The sequence below is a fragment of the Cololabis saira genome, chromosome 10 (assembly GCF_033807715.1).
Source record: "Cololabis saira isolate AMF1-May2022 chromosome 10, fColSai1.1, whole genome shotgun sequence".
Classification (NCBI taxonomy): domain Eukaryota; kingdom Metazoa; phylum Chordata; class Actinopteri; order Beloniformes; family Belonidae; genus Cololabis; species Cololabis saira.
This window is the reverse complement of record NC_084596.1, coordinates 4,352,570-4,368,420: the sequence shown is the minus strand read 5'-3', so window position 1 is coordinate 4,368,420 and position 15,851 is coordinate 4,352,570. Positions and strand designations below refer to the sequence as shown.

Below are 15,851 nucleotides of genomic sequence, written 5' to 3'. Positions count from 1 at the left end.
ACGCGATAGTCGGACACTCACATGCAGTTATGACACGGTGTAAACAGATTTTAAAGCCTGAATTACGGTTCTGCGTTAAATCGTTGCGTACCCTACGCTGTAGGCTCTGCGTTGGTGTAACGCAGAACCATAAATCAGCCTTTAGTTCCCTGAAGAGGGAACGGGTCACCTCGTTTTCACACTAATTCACACAGGAAGATTTAATTTAATTCTAAACAGGTACACCACAGTTATTTACTCAGATTCATCATCATTTCATTTCTTATGTTACAAGACATGTTAACTGTAAAGAAATCACAACACTGAATGTTCACAAATGGCAACTTTATTGTTAAAAAAAATAAAATAACATAAGTTGTATATAAATAACATTTATGCACTGTTGCTGGCTCAAGGAAGGACCGTGCGTCTTCTGAAGGTGTTGTTGAACAACTTCAGGTGCTTGGAAGATCTGAAACCATAAACAGAAGAAAAATGTATTACGGTACTAATAGAGCTCCGTAACACGGAGTAACACCGGAGCTAAGCTAAATACTTAGCCCATGCAAAGATCATACTTGTAAACAAATATAAATAACATGAAAAATTAACGGCTCTTACCGCTGACTCGTGTGATGTTGCGGGGTCCGTGCTATTGGAACTGATCCTTTTATGAGGGTAAGTGTCGATGCAAAACCTAATTTCAACTGTCCCCTCGCTGTGAAAACAGCCACCGCTTCTAAACAATGGTGGAAACTCCGGCGGGTGGAGTTCGTTGTGGGCGTGGTTTCAGCAGCGGAGGCCAACCTATGGAAATCTGCTCCCGTTGTGACTCACGGCGGGAGCAGATTCTCAACGGCTCGTAGAAGTCACATGACACTGGAAGATTCAGCCGGGCGGGGTGTGCAGACCCTGCAGAATTCGGTGGCTTTTCATGTTTTCTGTGTTGGCAGGGTGAGGGGAGACCACTTTATATATGTTAAAGCAAGAAAAAACGTGTTTTTCATAATAGGTCCCCTTTAAGTTGCGTGGAGTAGGAAAGGTCATGAGGGTGTTTGGTAAACACCAGATGGGAAGGTAATCCTCCCGCTAGGCGTTTAACAGCAACTTTCAGAACGAAAGTTTACTTCTCCGAACCGGAAATCCCTCCGAACTGGAAAGGAATTTTCCTTCTTTCTTTCTTTCTTCTTTTCACCACATGACGTTCTAACGAAGCCTCTCCTCCTCTTCCTCAGTGATGAAGGCCCTGGGCTCGGTCTCAGCCGTGGCCTTCAGCGTGACCATGTACCGCCACTGCCTTAACTCCTTCCTGCCCGAGAACAACAAACATTCCCTCCGCTCCTGGGTGGTGTTCTTCCTGTTTCACCTGACCCTCCTGCTGTCCCGCCTGGTGGCGCTGTCGCTCTTCACCTCCGTGATGCCCTTCTTCATCTTCAGCCACTTCTTCGGCTCCTGGCTGCTGCTGTTCTTCTGCGCCTGGCGCTCGGACACGGCCATCATGGACGGCCACGAGGGGGAGCGGCTCTACCGGGCCACGGCCGGCCTTGTCTGGTACTTCAACTGGTTCAATCTGGTCAATGGGAAGACCAGGAAGCCGATGTGGCTGTACCACGGCTACATCCTGGTGGACATCTGCCTGCTCTGTGGCGTGTGGTACTGGAAGATGAGCACAGACCCTCCGGGCTTTGTGGTGCCGCGGGCGTACGCCGCAGCCACCACCGCCGCCGTGGTCGTCCTTTACGTCTTCGGACTCCTGCTGAAGGTCTTATACTACAAATGCTACCACCCAATCCTGCGCAGAAGGGGGAGCACTGAGAGGCTGCTGCCCAATGATGAGGTGGACGCCTCTGACCCCGACGTCGTCATGGGCATCTCGGAGCCCGGCACACAAGAACACTGCAACCGGAGGATAGAGAAGCTGGCCGAGAACTTCTACAACTGATGAGCTGGTCTCTAAACTTTAATTATTATTGTAGTTTTGTGTTATACAATAACAGCAACAGTTTACACTGAACTCTACATTTCCATGTCAGAAATAGATGTACAGGTAATGCAAAACACAGCAAAAATTCAAAGAACAAAGCAGTCATGGCTACAGGCATCCATATTCAGAGCAGTGTATATAGGTTCAGTATCTTGAATCCTTAGGTATCTTTCATTGTGTAATAAATTATCAATTTTTTCCATTTTTCCATAAAAACATCCCCCTTCAGTCTAAGTTGATAGGCCATTCTTTCCATAATATAGATCTCTCTTATGATTTCTAGCCACTGGTTCGTCTTAGGGGATTCAGTATTGCACCAGTTTCTTGTTATTGCCTTCTTGCTTGTGATCAATAATATTTTAGCTAGATATCTATCTCTGTCTAAGATACAATCATTTATACTTCCTAGATATATGACTTTACATTCCTTAGGTATTGCGTATCCCAAGATATTTTTAACTGTGGTGTGTACATTTTCCCAAAATAGATCAAGTTTAAAGCAGTCCCAAAAGATGCGTATGATGTGACAGTTGATCATAACATTCTTCTCAGCAGACTGGAAAAGTGGGTGGGACTTACCGGCACTGTGCTTCAATGGTTTAAATCTTACAAAATAGGGCATTTTTTGTGTCAATTGGAAACCATGAGTCTGAGAGAACCAAGATCACATGTGGGGTTCCTCAAGGGTCCATTCTCGGACCGCTTCTATTCAACATCTATATGCTACCGCTAGCTCAGATTATGGAACATCACAACATTTCCTACCATACTTATGCGGATGACACACAGCTTTATATTTCAGTGTCACCACATGACTACAGCCCCCTGATCTCATTGAGTAACTGTATTCACCAAATCAATGAGTGGATGTGCCAGAATTTTCTCCAGCTAAATGCAGAAAAGACAGAGGTGATCATTTTTGGCCCTAAAAATGAAAGGGAAAAGATCAGCGCTCACCTTGGCTCAATGTCATTGACAGCTACAAATCAAGCCAGAAATCTTGGTGTAATTATTGACTCAGACCTGAACTTCAACAGCCATCTAAAGTTTATCACTAAATCTGCCTATTACCACCTAAAAAACATTGCTAGAATTAAGGGGATTCTGTCTAAACAAGACATGGAAAAACTTATTCATGCATTCATTTTCAGTAGGTTGGATTATTGCAATGGCATCTTTACAGGCCTTAACAAGAAATCTATCAGGCAGCTGCAGCTGATCCAGAACGATCAGAGTCCTTACAAACACCAGGAAACTGGACCATATTACACCGGTCATGAAATCACTACACTGGCTTCCAGTTAGTCAAAGGATAGAGTTTAAAATCTTACTGCTGGTCTACAAAGCACTGAATGGTCTTGGACCAAAATACATGTTGATCTGTTAGTTCCTATGAAGCTCCCAGACCCCTGAGGTTCATCTGGATCTGGTTTGTTGTGTGTCCCAAGAACCAGAACCAAGCAAGGTGAGGCAGCGTTCAGTTATTCTGCTCCTCACCGGTGGAACAAACTTCCTGTAGACCTGAGATCTGCTCCAACTGTCAGCTCCTTCAAATCAGGGCTAAAAACATTACTGTTTACTCAAGCTTACTCTTAAATTAAACTTACCTGCTGTATTCTACTGCCCTGATTTTTAACAGATTGTGCTTTTTATTATTTTACTTCTTTTCTTATCATCTTATTCAATCTTATTTGTTATTTACTGTCTAATTATGTCGAATTATTTACTGTCTAATTATGTCTTGCCGCTTTTAATGTCAATGTAAAGCACTTTGAATTACCTTGTGTTGAATTGTGCTATATAAATAAATTTGCCTTGCCTTGCCTAAAACAACAACAACTATAAAAATAAATACTCTCTAAAAGGACACAAACAGGAAGACATCATACAGGTATTACACGATTCTATGGCAGGTATTGCACGGTTCGGTCAGTATTGCACATGGAAAAAGTCAGTTTGAGTATTTAGCAGTATTGAGTGTAGTTATGGATCTGGCGTAGAAACTGTTCTTTAGTCGGTTTGTGCGTGATTTCAGTTCCTGAAACGTCTGCCTGATGGCAACAGTTCAAAGAGTGAGTGTCCGGGGTGAGATGGGTCCTTGATGATCTTCCTGGCTTTCCTGAGACAGCGGGTGTTGTCCAGCTCCTCCAGGGAGGGGAGAGTGCAGCCATTGTTCATATGTATCAGTCATGCATATTCAAAACAGGTTCACTCCCCGTCGGTAAATCAAACCCCCGGTCTTCTGTGTGACAAGCAGAAATACTGTCCACTATACTAACGATGACATGCAGATGGAGGCCCTGTGGCTTAGTTGGTCAAAGCGCCTGTCTAGTAAACACGAGATCCTGGGTTCAAATCCCAGCAGAGCCTCTAAACTCTAATGTCTTAAGATGCCTGAAAGATCACATATCTCTCACTGCTGGTTCTGGCAGCATTTCTCACATGGTTGCATAATTATAGCAGAGTACTTTGTCAAAAGTACTACTGCTCTTAGTGAATGTTCTCTGTTTTGTCATTCTATTCTAATTGCGAAAAACTAGAAAATCACAAGTTTAGTCACATGTTGTCCTTTAACTGTCTGGGTGGTGTCCAGAGGAGTCCAGACGGAAAACTGGTTTCTCTGAAACACTGATAAAACCTCACATTAAAGACACTTTTCGATTATTGTTCTTATTTACTAGCATCTGAAGCCCGGCTAGCTCAGTCGGTAGAGCATGAGACTCTTAATCTCAGGGTCGTGGGTTCGAGCCCCACGTTGGGCTGAAGTCACATTTATGAAGTTTGTTTGAAGTGTAGAGTCCAGGTTGAAGGCTAGCAGGAAGGAATCACCTCCACTGCTGTTCTGGTCACTGAGATGGATTTTACTCACTGAGACTGATGACATCATCAATGGCATCACATGTCTGATGACATTCCAGGGTTAGATTAAATAATTCTTAATTATGACAATGTTAGTATAGTGGGCAGTATCTGGGCCTGGGGTTCGATTCCCCGATGGAGAGACCAGCTATTTGGTACAATGGACATACATGACTGATACAAGTGAACAAAGGTCAATAGGATGAAAATGACTCCTCCACACACCAGTTGCCGTTGGCCTGCTAAAAAAGCTTTAATTGATGAAGTTCTTCTAAGATAAAACTATGGATGTTCTGTTCACTCGTCAGTCCTGATCCAGAGGTCCAGCTTGTTAGACTCAGACCAGAGACCTTTTACATTTGCGACAAACCAAATAACCACTACACTACAGAAACTGTGCAGGAGGTTATTGATCATGATTCAATTCATTCAATCATTTAGTTTCTATTCCCCCTTAATCTTATACAAAACCATCTAGACAGGTATGTAGAGACATAGAAAATAGGACATTTTGCACTAGCTAGCTATAGGCTAGCTTGAGGAGCATAGCAACCTGATAACCGCCAGGTCTACACAGATTTTGACGTAGTCAAGCTGAACTTGAGATGCTCCAATTGTCTCATAATGCCAAGTGGACGAGAGTAGGTGACATCATCACCAGGTAGTTAGCTTCCAACTGCACCAACTCCTAAAAAATGGACACCTCAGAAATAGCCAATTTGTGAGCATCTACAATTATGAAAAACTAGAAAATCACAAGTTTAGTCACATGTTGTCCTTCAACTGTCTGGGTGTCCAGAGGAGTCCAGACGGAAAACTGGTTTCTCTGAAACACTGGTAAACCCTCACATTAAAGACACTTTTCGATTATTGTTCTTATTTACTAGCATCTGAAGCCTGGCTAGCTCAGTCGGTAGAGCATGAGACTCTTAATCTCAGGGTCGTGGGTTCGAGCCCCACGTTTGGCGCTGAAGTCACATTTATGAAGTTTGTTTGAAGTGTAGAGTCCAGGTTGAAGGCTAGCAGAAAGGAATCACCTCCACTGCTGTTCTGGTCACTGAGATGGATTTTATCTGCCAACAACGTTTAATGGGGAGAAAAAGGCTTGTTAATTCTACGATGTCTTAACCTCAGACAAGACTGTGATTTATAACTCATCCATCAGGGGCCTCATTTACAAAGAGTGCAATGCACAAAAAATGTCCGTACACCACTTTCTACGCTCACGGTCTGATGTTCAGAAAGTGACTTGAATGTGAAAAGTTGTGGTGACGGAGGTTATTTGGTTTTAAAGGTGTGTCCGCTATGATCAGATTGGTGTACAACCTCAGAGGATATCAGAAAAGGCTCTGTGGAGCAATGGTAGCGCGTCTGACTCCAGATCAGAAGGTTATGTGTTCAACTCACATCAGGGTCAAAATGAACTTTCAGTTTTGTTTTATCCATCCTCACGAGTTCACCAACCAGACTAACTTTAGCTGCAACAGAAAACTTTGATATGTACCTGGAATTATGCAAGTCTGCACAATCACCTGCCTTGAAGAAAGGAGGAACAATCTTTAAATAAAGGGAATTGCATTTGTTTATCTGATTCTGCAGATTCACACGTTTTAGAGTGGTTGTTGTGGCCGAGTGGTTAAGGCGATGGACTCGAAATCCATTGGGGATTCCCCGCGCAGGTTGAAATCCTGTCAACAACGCTTAATGGGGAGAAAAAGCCTTGTTAAATCTACAATGTCTTAACCTCAGACAAGACTGTGATTTATTACTCATCCATCAGGGGCCTCTTTTACAAAGAGTGCAGTGCACAAAAAATGTCTGTACACCACTTTCTACGCTCATGGTCTGATGTCCAGCGGTGTTCATGCACCGCTCAATTCTGGCATATGCACATTTGTAAAGCTTTTTTGCAGTGAAGTTGTCATGAAGTCACATGTGTCCCTGATGGTCTAATGGCTAGGATTTGGTGCTTTCAGCACCACGGTCCGGGTTCAATTCCCGGTCATGGAAGAAATGTCTATTTTTCTCCTTCAGTTTTCTAACATTATTAGCTGATTGTATAGTGGGCTGGCATCAGTATTTGATTTTAGAATGAATTTTGAGTGTACGTCTCACAGACTATGAGTTGAGGAATATTGAACATTTTGAGTGTATTTCTCCCAAACTATAAGTTGTGGAATATTACTTTTTTAAAGATAATATTAAAATAATTTAAGGCAACTGTAAGTGTAATTATTATTTTATATAAACTTAAAACATTTAAAAATATCACTAAAATATTTTTGGGTAATCAGTTTTAAAAAAAACTTGAGTTCTGTGAACTTATTAGGGTTTACAGTGTATGGATGGAGAAGGTTACTCAAATAAATCAGTGATTCTCATCGGGGAAAGGTAAAATGTCATACCGTGGTCTTATCACCCTCTCACGGTGAATTACACGGACAATTTGGGCTTCTATGTGTAACAAGTTGCAGCAGCTCCTGAACCTGCGCTTAAATACCCGAACATAACTGGGTTATCTGAACAAAACCTGAACAAAACCGGCATAAACCCCACCCCCTACCAGGTTATGTTCAGAGCCCTAACCCTGTTACCATGGTGACTTACTTAACCTGACCATTTTGGAATGGAAATCCCAGGTTTACCATTTACCCTCATGTTAAGTTTAAAACCAAAGAATTGCTTTGGATCAAGTCTTCACCTTCTCCTCTCACACTGTGATTGAGTTATGAGAGTTCAACAGAGCAACATTATCTTTGAGCTGTCAGTGTTGAGATGGAGCACACAGACATTTTTAGTGCATATGAAAATATGTTATTCTAACATAAGTGCATCAAAATTACATTTGTGTATCTTGTCCTACGCTTTTTTAGCAGGAAAAGCACAACTGCCTATGGTGTGTAGAAGAGTGATTTTTATCTTATTGACCATTGTTCATATGTGTCAGTCATGCATATCCAAAACAGGCTTTCTCCCCGTCGGGGAATCAAACCCGGGCCTCCCGCGTGGCAGGCGAGAATTCTACCACTGAACCACCAATGCTTGTGAGCAGAGATTTTTTGCCCATTTTTTTTTTTTTTTTTTTTGCAATTTGTAATCACAAAGACTATAAACTATTCGGTTTCATGACCCTGCAAAATTCACGTCCAATTTGTAGACTTTTTTATGAAATTGTGCCAGTTTCAAGTGAAAAACCTGAATTCACATTAATATTGTAAGTGACGGTGTTCACTCTCAGTATCATATATAAAAGCAGCAGCAGAACTAAGCAGAAAAACTTGTGTATGCATTGGCCGGGAATCGAACCCGGGCCTCCCGCGTGGCAGGCGAGAATTCTACCACTGAACCACCAATGCTTATGAGCAGAGATTTTTTGCCCATTTTTTTTTTTTTTTTTTGCAATTTGTAATCACAAAGACTATAAACTATTCGGTTTCATCACCCGGCAAAATTCACGTCCAATTTGCAGACTTTGTCATGAAATTGTGCCAGTTTCAAGTGAAAAACCTGAATTCACATTAATATTGTAAGTGACGGTGTCATTTATTTATTTACTTGCTTTTTTCATTTGTCTCTGTGTATGTCCGGAAATGTACACTTCAAAGGTGCCGCAGGATAGGCCGTCTTCCATAATGTTTCCAAAGCTGCCCCGGCTCATGCATTATGTTTGTCTTTCATGGGAGCTCTTTTATTCATTCTCTTCCTTCCTCATATCTCATTCGAAGCAAATGCCCTTACCTGACGACAGGGGCGGCACATCTCCGTAAACTCTTCTTCCAACCTCACACTGCGTTCACTGACATAACTGCAGAAAGCGAGCACATATCTAAAGCTGGGTACACGTACCCTTTCAAGCTGTGATCGTATAGTGGTGAGTACTCTGCGTTGTGGCCGCAGCAACCCCGGGTCGAATCCGGGTCACAGCACCCCTGTGGCAGCAAGAGTGCTTCTCAATCTTTTGGAAAAAGAGAGAAAAGGTGCCACGGACACAACAAAATCCACTAGGGTGTTTGGATCAGATTTTCAGACCATTCACACTTCAATTGATTGCGGTGGAGAGGGGGGGTGCTACGGCCCGGACACTTAGCCAAGGACAATGGACTCTGCCAGTGGTAAGGACCCGGCAAGCAGCAACAAATGGAGGGAAGAAAACCAAGAAAAGGACAAATGAAATTAGTCTTTTCAAGACTAAAGACATGAAAAGAGACTGAGGGAGCTGGATGAAAAGGAGGAGGAGAGGAAAAAAAGAGGGATGACCAGTTATCTAAGTTAATTAACATTTTTGGGAAGGTGGAGGACAAAATGTAGTTTTCTTCATAATTTTTGTATTCATAATTTGAGGTTCAATTTCTTTTGTTTTCATTTTATATTAGACAAATCCTCAGTTGACCTGCTGGTGTTGAATAAACAAGACTTTCTTTTCTTTAATATGAGTACAGTGTTTGAATTAAGATTCCCTATGTTAACAGAAATGCATACATGTAAATACTAGCAAGATAGTTTCTCTCGGTAACCTCGTCTCCATGTTGGGGTTTTCTCCCCAACAATGGAATGAGAAAGAATAGAAAATTGTGGACCATATGGCCTAACGGACAAGGCGCCTGACTTCGGATCAGAAGATTGAGGGTTCGAGTCCCTCTGTGGTTATAGAGCCTTCAGATAGTTAGATCTGGTCTCCTAACTCACATTCACTCTTTAGAGACACTTTGGTTTAGCTACACTCTCTGGTCATTGAAAAAATAAGGAGAGATTAGAAGTTCTCCAAAAATTTGAATTAATGTTCCACGGGCTGGCTCTTTCACTCCGGTGGCCGGTCGGGGGGGAGCTTAACAGCGGGTCCCCGGGTTCGCACGGTGAGCCGGGTCTTTGGGTGGCTCCAGGTCTGGACGGTGAGTCAAAGGTGAGTTGCTGAGCAGCGGGGCGGTGAGCCGGGTTGGTGAGTGGCTTTCAGGGCCGTGCTGTCAGTCTGTGTCCGGGACGAGGCGACGGCGGGCTTAAAAAGCGATTCTCCCAGAGGTGCTCTAGATGCTGTCCTAAATAACTGCTCTTTTTACTTCTTCAATGACATCTTCTGTGTGTATATAATCCTCCATCCTGCCCCCTTTTGACACTTCTACGGACAATAAACTGCAAAGCCTGCTGAGCTTTGGAGTCATTCCTTAATTTCCTTTGTTCCAAAATCATGGGCCAGCTGTAGAAATCTAGGCTGGTCTCAGAGTGAGGCCTCAGAACTGGGCCTTAAAGTTGAAATTAAAGCTTCCCATGTTCACATAGGACTGTGGCCAAACACTGTTTATGGTGAAAGGACATGTACCATCAAGTACTTTCTCTGACTAAACTCACCCATTTAACAAACGTGTCCATAAAGTGGAAGTACATCAGTTATCCTTTCTTTAAAACTGAAATAAATGTGTTTGTTTGATTGAATCAGAAACGTTAGTCAACAAAATTTTAAATTTGAGAGTTCAAATTTTTGGAGAACTTCTAATCTCTCCTTATTTTTTTTCAATAACCAGATAGGGTAGCTAAACCAAAGTGTGCTCTAAAGAGTGAATGTGAGTTCAGAGACCAGATGTAACTATCTGAAGGCTCTATAACCACAGAGGGACTTGAACCCTCAATCTTCTGATCCGAAGTCAGACGCTTTGTCCGTTAGGCCATGTGGTCCACAACTTTCTACTCTTTCTCATTCTATTGTCGGGGAGAAAACACCAACATGGAGACGAGGTGACCGAGAGTTTAAGGTGAAGGACTGCTATTGCTGAATCCCAATCTCCACCCTAAACCCTCCAGCCCTGAACCCTCACAGACTTTAGTGACGTCAGCGTCACGTGATCAAGTGTGCGAGGGTGTGAGGGCTCCAAATGGTATAAATAGGAATGGGACACACTTAGCAGAAACCGGAAACACGTCAGATAAAAACGTTTGTGTTTTTTTTTTTTTTAATAAACTTTATTTAACATTTCAATTTACAAAATTCCTAGTCAGATCAAAATGTTACCTACCGGTATTATAAGTTTGGAATGATCATCCTACGGATGTTTGAAAACAAAGTGGTAGCCTATATAAAGGAGCATAAAATTCAACAAAGAACACAATTTAAATATGTGCACAATACAATATGTATTTCCTTGGTAATGTATTGTATTTCTCTCAATCTACCCATACTAGCACATCCAGTATGCCAGGCTCAATCGCCGAGTAATTTCATTTTTGTAAGAGAGCGTATAATTGATGTTAACCTGAGCTAAATATTTCAGTTATATTATCACTATTCTTACTCTTCCACACACCATAGGCAGTTGTGGTTTTCCTGCTAAATGCTCTCATAATGCCAAGTGGATGAGAGTAAGTGACATCATCACCAGGTAGTTGACAAAACAGAGAGCAGAGAGTCATTCTATTGGAGAAATTCTAATCTCTCCTTATTTTTGTAATAACCAGAGAGGGTAGCTAAACCAAATTTTCCTCTAAAGAATGTGAGTTAGGACACCAGATGTAACTATCTGAAGGCTCTATAACCACAGAGGGACTTGAACCCTCAATCTTCTGATCCGAAGTCAGACGCCTTGTCCATTAGGCCATGTGGTCCACGAGTTGCTCCTATTTCTCATTAAAAAAAAACAGTTAATCCTGCCATTTTAGTTAATGTGCTCGCGTTCTTAAATGTACTAAGCTTTAGCGTACGAAATAGGAATAGGTGAAGCCTTTAACCAACCTTGTGTAAGACCAGACATTGGATATTTTTTTCCACAAAGTCTGTCTTTTTTATCATTTCAGGAGTGATATTCTTAATTCTTAGTTTAAAGACAGATGCTTTGACCAACTAAGCCCCAGGGCCCACAATAGATGTCTCAGCAGCTTTATTTCACCTCACTGTGATGTATTTACTACACAAACCTGTTCCACTACTGTCCTGGCTTTATGTGAATTAACAGAGCTATGAAGGATGGTAACATTTTTTGCCGGATACGTGATGGACTCCTGGAAACATTGGAGGATCATGTGCATGTCGATTCTGTCGGTCGAGGAAGTTGAAGATGCTTCATAATTGAATTAATGATAACAGGATTTCTGCTTTTTGGAGCTGGAGGTTTCCTGGCATATCAACAAATGTGTAAGTCGTCGACAGCTGTTCTGGCCCTCTCAGAGCTGCCTGACGTGGCTGAGGGGATAAGCTCTGCGACCAACACTCAGACTCTAACACTGGGAGAGCTAAATCACAGGCTGGCAGTGGTTTTTGAATTCATTGATGGAAAAGATGGAAAAGACCTTGGAGAAGTTGGAAGCTCGGCTTGGCGGGAATTGACCACAAATTGGTCTGTTTGGAGTCGCCATTGATGAACTAGAGACTTAAGGCAGATGGAAAATGACTGGATCTGCCTGTTTTTATTTTTTCAATACAATTGTTGATTCTATAATCTGACCTTGACTGGGCAGCTTAGCCGGCTGTTCCAGTCACAATATCCCTGGAGGAATGAATAACAAGATGCTCTGCCCCCACTAGCCCTCCCCTTCCCAGGACATCTGTGGACCTGATCAGAACTGTACCAGGTCTGTGGACCTGGATCAGAACTGTACCCCACCACCCCACAGGTTTTTAGAACTCCTGGTTCTGGTCCCGGTCCACAGGTTGCTGGTTTTACGCTCCGCTAGTGGTTCAGCCATGAGCGTCTCCCTTTTCCCTCTCCCTGTTTCTGTCTCTCGGAGACAGATGATGCAGTGCTGCTGACAGCCGGACTGTCCTCCTTTCCTGGTCGTCCTAGGCTGGGCACTTCATCTCGTTGTGCACGGTCCCCGTTCCCTTCGTTGAAGCGTCTGAACGATTGCAGGTCACTGGGTGAGAAGGGGATGTAGCTCAGTGGTAGAGCGCATGCTTAGCATGTATGAGGCCCCGGGTTCAATCCCTGGCATCTCCATTAAATGTGTCATTACACCTCATACAGTTAGGAAGAGAAATCAGTAAAAGTAATTGTTACATAAAGGATGAATTATGTTCAGAGTTGGACAATCTCAGAAAATGAATTGGACTCATTTTGTTCCTCCTTCCATCAAGGCAGGTGATGGTGCAGACTTGAACAATTATAATAATCAAATAATATTCAATTTCATTGATAGAGCGCTTTTAAAAGATCTCAAAGACGCTTCACAGACCCAAAGATAATTAAATCTGCAAGCAGCGATGAACGGGCCCTCGCACTCATGGACACCGCCCCCATAAGCATATCAGACATGACACCACCCACGACTCTCTATGTCAAACCATTCAAAAGTTATGCCAGAAAAGAGGGACTATGAAATATTGACCAATCAGAAGAAGGGGCGGGGCCAATTCAGGCCAATAAAGGTCAAGTACTCAATACCGAGTCCGATGACACCACCCACGAGTCTTTATGTCAAACCATTCAAAAGTTATGGCCGAAAATAGGAACTATGAAATATCGACCAATCAGAACAAGGGGCGGGGCTAATTTGCACCAATGAAGTTCAAGTACTCAAAACCGAGTCTGATGACACCACCCATGACTCTCGATGTCATTTTGCCACGCCCATTAATGCAAACCATGAAATATCAAATTTTTCGCCAGGCCTTCCTTGGTGCAAAATTTGGTGACTTTTGGGGCACGTTTAGGGGGAAAAAACGCCCTCCTTTCGTCAGAAGAAAGAAAGAAAGAAAGAAAGAATAAAGAATCAAGAATAAAGAATAATTCCTACAGATACAATAGGGCCTTTGCACTGTAAGTGCTCGGGTCCTAATTAAAGCTGCAAGCAGTGATGAACGGTCCTCCACCCTTGTGCACGTTCAGGCTGCAGTGGAAGCTTGTATGACTTGATGTAGATTCTTCAGGCCTGGACATTTAGCGGATGACACCACCCACGACTCTCTATGTCAAACAGTTTGCATAACCCATGGCTTATAATAAAGCACCTGATATCATTTACAAAAAACAGTAACAACATTTTTTGATGACATTGATAGTTCAACCATGGTGGTGAAATGGAAAAAATGACATGTAGCTTCATAAGACAAGAAAATCACATTGAAGGTTTCTTAACCAAACTTAATTCAAACATTCAATTCTTAAAGTTCTTCTAAGAGATGTGGACTGCTTTAGAGCGGGGTAATGTCTGGTTCCTCTCCTTTTAGTCAGTTATGACTTCAATACTTTGCTGTTTACTCCTCCAACTCTTCCTGTATTTCTTTACGTGGTGTGTCTGACGGTCAGTTACTCCCTGAGTGTGACTTCAAATAAATCAATAAATATATAAAAGGCATTAAAATGTCCTAAGGTGTCAAGTTTGTTTGACAATCGAAACAACAGGCATAGTAAGTAAAATATTTCAGCTTCTTTAGAGGACACTTTGGTTTAGCTACCCTCACGGAGGGTACGGAGTTCAATAATACACACAATATTTCATCATTTAAAAAAGGGTGGAATCTAAAACATTCAGGATGAAAGGAAAGATTGGGAACGCTCCACGATTGTGCGTGTCATCCTCGCGCCCCCTGGAAACCCTTCTTCTCTGTTCCATTGTTCCAGTTTTGTTCCAGTTCTGTTCCAGTTTCCACCAGCCAATCACAGGCCCGGGTTGTTCCAGTTTGAGAATCAAGCTTGAGTCGACCAATCAGAGCCCGAATTTCTGGCTTCACTCTTAGTAGGGTTTCCCCGTCTCGACAGTCTTGTCTCGTCGTCGGTAAGTAAGGACACAATATTTTCCCATATGTTACACTTTAAACTAGTTGGTGAAACATGACCTCAGTAACCGTTTTTCCAACTTTATATTGTAAAATGACCGAGTTTGGGCCGGTTAAAAGGCTTCAATTTATTTAGAACGGGACACTGTTTTTACAAAGTAACACTTGAGTAATTGGGTATTTAACCTTTTAGCCCGTTTTCATATCAACGGGCATGGTAAATATGGTACTAGCATTACATCTTTGTTATATATGAGTACGATATTAACTTTCCACCGTGACATTCACGTTGATGACTGATTTACGGTTCCGCTTTAAATCGACGCAGAGCCTACGGCGTAGCCTACAGCTGATTTATGGTTCGACGCAGAGCTTTAAATCGACGCAGAGATTACGGCGTAGGGTACGCGGCGACGCGCGACATTAATTAAGCAAAATAAAACACTTTAGGGCCGACAACTTAAGCTTGACTGTGGACACTGAAAGCAACTAAAAACTTGTCTTTCTTATTATCGTCATGCACGCTGTTTTCACTGATCAATACCTGACTGTGACATCACTGTCGTCTGCTCCTTTCCAGTCTAAACTGTACAATGGCAGCAACAATGATTGTAAGTTGTGTTTTATTCAGGCATCATTCTCTCTCTCTCCTTCATTCTTATGTGATTTAAAGTTGTACATTTCACTCTGCTTTCCTGGTCCAGACCGAACACCCTGTTTTCAGGAGGGTGGTGACGGCTCCAACGTGGGCCTGGTACTGAGCCGATCCAGGCTCCAGTTGGGCCGGTACCAGGGCCAGAGCTTCCACTGGCTGCTGGAGAACGACGTTGGCTACGCCGTCAACCTGGTCTCCTCCCACCAGAAGGAGCGTGAGCGGACGGCATCGCAGTCCCCGCTGATGGCCAACAAGGGGATGCTTAGTACGCCACTCGCTCAATACGCCACTCGCTCAATACGCCACTCGCTCAATACGCCACTCGCTCAATACGCCACTCGCTCAGTACGCCACTCGCTCAGTACGCCACTCGCTCAATACGCCACTCGCTCAATACGCCACTCTCTCAATACGCCACTCGCTCAGTACGCCACTCGCTCAATACGCCACTCGCTCAATACGCCACTCGCTCAATACGCCACTCGCTCAATACGCCACTCGCTCAGTACGCCACTCGCTCAGTACGCCACTCGCTCAATATGCCACTCGCTCAGTACGCCACTCGCTCAGTACGCCACTCGCTCAATATGCCACTCGCTCAATACGCCACTCGCTCAATATGCCACTCGCTCAGCACGCCACTCGCTCAATACGCCACTCGCTCAGTAAACCACTCG

General features: G+C 43.1%; 1 protein-coding gene and 10 non-coding genes across 11 annotated transcripts in view; 8 read left to right on the top strand and 3 right to left on the bottom strand.

The window, feature by feature from the left end:
• LOC133452334 (XK-related protein 8-like) overlaps positions 1 to 3,724 on the top strand; it is a 38,893-nt gene extending 35,169 nt beyond the window's left edge. The window contains exon 3 of the mRNA XM_061731582.1: positions 1,215 to 3,724. Within this exon, the coding sequence (XP_061587566.1) occupies positions 1,215 to 1,921 (707 nt within the window). The 3' untranslated portion in view covers positions 1,922 to 3,724. The remainder of the gene's footprint in view (positions 1 to 1,214) is intronic.
• Positions 3,725 to 4,259: 535 nt separating this feature from the next.
• Positions 4,260 to 4,333, top strand: trnat-agu (transfer RNA threonine (anticodon AGU)). The gene has a single exon. It is a non-coding gene; the product is annotated as a tRNA-Thr (tRNA).
• Positions 4,334 to 4,652: 319 nt separating this feature from the next.
• trnak-cuu (transfer RNA lysine (anticodon CUU)) lies at positions 4,653 to 4,725 on the top strand. Its single transcript has one exon. It is a non-coding gene; the product is annotated as a tRNA-Lys (tRNA).
• Positions 4,726 to 5,717: 992 nt separating this feature from the next.
• Positions 5,718 to 5,790, top strand: trnak-cuu (transfer RNA lysine (anticodon CUU)). The gene has a single exon. It is a non-coding gene; the product is annotated as a tRNA-Lys (tRNA).
• A 377-nt stretch (positions 5,791 to 6,167) lies between these two features.
• Positions 6,168 to 6,239, top strand: trnaw-cca (transfer RNA tryptophan (anticodon CCA)). Its single transcript has one exon. It is a non-coding gene; the product is annotated as a tRNA-Trp (tRNA).
• Positions 6,240 to 6,440: 201 nt separating this feature from the next.
• On the top strand, positions 6,441 to 6,522 carry trnas-cga (transfer RNA serine (anticodon CGA)). Its single transcript has one exon. It is a non-coding gene; the product is annotated as a tRNA-Ser (tRNA).
• A 1,585-nt stretch (positions 6,523 to 8,107) lies between these two features.
• trnag-gcc (transfer RNA glycine (anticodon GCC)) lies at positions 8,108 to 8,178 on the bottom strand. Its single transcript has one exon. It is a non-coding gene; the product is annotated as a tRNA-Gly (tRNA).
• Positions 8,179 to 9,396: 1,218 nt separating this feature from the next.
• Positions 9,397 to 9,469, top strand: trnar-ucg (transfer RNA arginine (anticodon UCG)). The gene has a single exon. It is a non-coding gene; the product is annotated as a tRNA-Arg (tRNA).
• A 947-nt stretch (positions 9,470 to 10,416) lies between these two features.
• On the bottom strand, positions 10,417 to 10,489 carry trnar-ucg (transfer RNA arginine (anticodon UCG)). The gene has a single exon. It is a non-coding gene; the product is annotated as a tRNA-Arg (tRNA).
• An 851-nt stretch (positions 10,490 to 11,340) lies between these two features.
• On the bottom strand, positions 11,341 to 11,413 carry trnar-ucg (transfer RNA arginine (anticodon UCG)). The gene has a single exon. It is a non-coding gene; the product is annotated as a tRNA-Arg (tRNA).
• Positions 11,414 to 12,669: 1,256 nt separating this feature from the next.
• trnaa-agc (transfer RNA alanine (anticodon AGC)) lies at positions 12,670 to 12,741 on the top strand. The gene has a single exon. It is a non-coding gene; the product is annotated as a tRNA-Ala (tRNA).
• Positions 12,742 to 15,851: the final 3,110 nt, after the last annotated feature.